General features: G+C 51.9%; 1 protein-coding gene across 1 annotated transcript; it reads left to right on the forward strand.

The window, feature by feature from the left end:
* The first annotated feature begins 513 nt into the window (after positions 1-513).
* On the forward strand, positions 514-2,724 carry LOC149340549 (uncharacterized). The gene has a single exon (XM_089551148.1). It carries the CDS (start codon positions 514-516, stop codon positions 2,722-2,724), a length of 2,211 nt encoding a protein of 736 aa, XP_089407274.1.
* The last annotated feature ends 784 nt before the right edge of the window (positions 2,725-3,508 follow it).

The following is a 3,508-nucleotide window of genomic DNA, read 5'->3' on the forward strand; positions in this document are numbered from 1 at the left end:
TGCTTGTTTCACCTTTTCAAGATTGAACACTAGCACTTTTTTTTATTTTTGAATGTTCGCGCAAATGTTCATGTAACCTTGTGACGTCACCGCTCTCTCGACCATGCAGCGACTTTTGTGACTAACGTAGGACGCTAAACCGCATGATGTGAAGTATAATCTGTCCCATTAAAGATTACCGGGACACCTAATTTCATTATCTGTTGGCAAAGCGATAGTATTATAAGCTGCTAATGCCGTTACCGGAAGTCACGTCACTTCTGGTCTGACGACGTCCCTACCTGTAAGGCAAATGGGAATACTAGGGTCTAGTGACGTCATCTCACTGTACCCAATGTGAATGCGCCGGTCTGGGACATCACTTCCCTCCAGCCAATTGGCGAATTTTATGACCGACGACGCATTTCGGCCCTCTGTTGCTTTAATGCTACTGCAATAAAAAGGAAAATAAGGTGAAGAATTGCGTTTCAGGAAGTTCCATGCCAACACAAACATGTTTCCTTGCTGCAGGCTATGGCTCCAAAGGACTTGGGTCTGTGGATGCACGCGAAATTCGTGAACCAGCTGTGCCCGAAGCTCCGTGGCCCGGTGCTGTTCAGCTCGGCGAACGAAGCATACGCCCGGCTGCAAGAGACCAAGATGATACTGCGGAGCAGCGGAGCCGACATTGGCGCGCCATGCGCTCGAGGCAGCCGTCACGCCTGTGAGCTGCCTCGCCAGCTCAAACAATGGAACCGCGTCCTGGCCGCGATCAGCATTCAGCTGAGGGAACGGGACGCCCCTGGCGAGCTGGAGGTCCTCTGTTGTCCCGTGCCTGGTGACATGCGGGACCGCGCATGCCGCCTCCAGCGCTCCATCCTTCTCTTGCACTGGCTACTCATCTCACACTCCTGCGTGACCGCCCTTCGAGTGGACGAATGGAGCGTGTTGCAGCGTCCAGCGTACATTGACCTTTTCTGCGATGGCCTGCGCGAGTCCCGTCGCCTGAAGAGTTTCAAGTTGTGCCTAGAATATCCAAATTCCAGGGAGCACGAGCAGCTGCTGGCGGCGATGTGCAACCTGCACCACCTCGAAGAGTTCGTCTGTCACACCCTGCACGTAGACGACGATTCCCATAGCATGGCCCTTCTCCGCAATGTTGTAGCGAGAAACACCAAGTTGGGTCGGCTTGCGGTAAAGAGATTTGTCGGCAAGTCACCGGGCATGTGGGGCATCGTGCAAGCACTTGCAACGAATGCAACCATCACCGAGCTCAGCATTGACCTGAAATGCCTGAAAGCGCACGAAAGCAGCCTGTTCTCGCAGGCACTCCAAGAAAACATCTCACTCCAGTCGCTGCACCTGGTCGGATCACGCCGGAAGCACACCTTGGGTGTGGCTGCGATTGCAGCGGCAACGAAAGGCTTGAGGGCGCTGGTCAGCTTAGAATTATCCCATTTTCGCATCACCACTAGTGAGGCCTGGGCATTGGCAATGTCTCTTTCCCGCAGCAGGACAGTGCAGCGGCTGACACTTCATTCGTGCTTGCACTTCTTTACGTACCTGACGAGTGTGCCGAGCACGGGAGACAACTCTTACAAGGGCGTTCACTGGCGCATCCAGCCCTTTGTGCACATGCTGCGCGAGGCGTCATCACTGCGGAAGCTTACGATGTCTGTGACTGCATTTCCCAAGGAGGATCGGAGGGCGTTCTTCGAGGCGCTGGCGGCGAGCGGTTTTGTTGCAGAGGTGAACATCCAGAAGGCCTGCAACTGTTTCTTGCGCGAGCTGTTTCGCCTTATCTGCGAGACCGACACCGGCAGCCGGGTGAAGATCGACACTCTTCATATGGACGAGATGAGCCTGGAGAGTGCCTCGAAGGGGCTGCGTATTGGAGACATTCGCGTGGTTGTTGACGAGATAGGACGCACTGGTGAAATTCATAGATGTTTAGCGCAGCTGCCTACGTTCAACTCTTTGACATCCCTGTCGGTGGACGCAGAAGGTGCCATTGACGCCGAGTCAGCCGACTTACTCGCTCATTACCTGCGGGAGACTCAGCTGCTGAGCGATGTTACGCTGAACTTCCCGGCGCTCCGCAACGAGGCACTAGTCTTGCTCGAGGCACTCTCGAACAACACCAGCATCACGACGCTCGATGTGGAGCGCTGGTGCGAGAGTAGGCCCACCGCCCGGATCCTCGCGGACATCGTCTGCTCAAGCAAGAGAATTAGGGCGCTCACCTACCACTTTACCAGCATCCATCCCTCGCCAGCGTTCTTTTCGGCGCTTGCCAAGCACATTGAGGGCAATTGCACCATCCTTTCGGTGAAGGCTTATCGGCTGAGAGCCTCAGCCGATGACTGGAACTTGATCCAGCAAGTAGTAGCGCGCAACTGCACTCTCCTGGTCCACGCCGCGCAGTGCGTTACCGGCCGCGCGGTGGAAAAAAGAGGAGCAGAGGCTCTCGAGCTGCTCAGGTCGGACCACATGCTCGTCAGAAAGGTCCAGGAAGCGGCTTCAGTGAACGAAAAAGAAGCTAAGGAGGCGGTCAACAGCAGGCTCGCTGACCTGGACGACTTGGACTTTTTCATGAGCGTCACCGGTGTGGTGAGGGAGAGGGTTGTTTGCCAGGAAAGCGCTGATGGCCGTCCTTGCCTGGATACAATACCCTACGACTGCTGGCGGATCTTGCGGCGGTATTTGCGAGTAAGGGACGTGGTAGGCACCGGAAGTACGTGCTAGGAATTAGGTCAATTTTGCACTACACTAGTCATTAGTATAGTTTTTCAAGTTAATTAAGAAATTTGTGAGACAGCTAATATGCTTATGTATATAAATGTACAGCAACTCCTTACGAAGAACATGTTCTTGTTTCCCTTTTGCTGATTGTGTATTTTTGATTTGTCGCTTTGTAATGAACTGAATAAATTTTTCTTTTCTTGCTTGCTACTTTTGGCACATTTCTCTTGTAGCTCTGCATTTATAGATATGATCAAATAACTACTTTTGCATAACTGGTGTGAGACGTGTTGTCCGTCAATAAAACCGCATTCTGCGCTGTGCTTTACCTGTTTCCCAGTTTTCGGGTAAAAATAAAAAGTGACGCATAACGCCTGCGCCACTTAATTAATTTGGTAAAGGGTTGAAATCCAGTCACTGCGACGAAATTCCTTCTGATCTAATCCTGCACATCCTAATGAGTTACTAACATTTTCCAAAAGGATAACGGAAGACGGGAGGATCGGTCCATTTTTTTATATATAGGCCTTTAAAACACCCATCTCGCTATTTAGCACGCCGGGCGATGGAGTGCACCGGCTAAATAGCGCCAACATGAACATCCCCATATATTACTGGTACTAGGCCGCATTATATCGTTCAGATATCTTGCCCGGCCGATCACTTCTAAAATCAAACATCTTTAACTAGAAACCGCAGAACTCTATATAATTCGGCTTCACATCCCGCGTCACCGGAGTGTTGTTGGTAATGAACTTGTGGAGACTGCAACGCCCTCAGCTGCACA

This window comes from Amblyomma mixtum, chromosome 6, assembly GCF_055824585.1.
Source record: "Amblyomma mixtum isolate Tamu chromosome 6, ASM5582458v1, whole genome shotgun sequence".
NCBI classification, from domain to species: Eukaryota; Metazoa; Arthropoda; class Arachnida; order Ixodida; family Ixodidae; genus Amblyomma; species Amblyomma mixtum.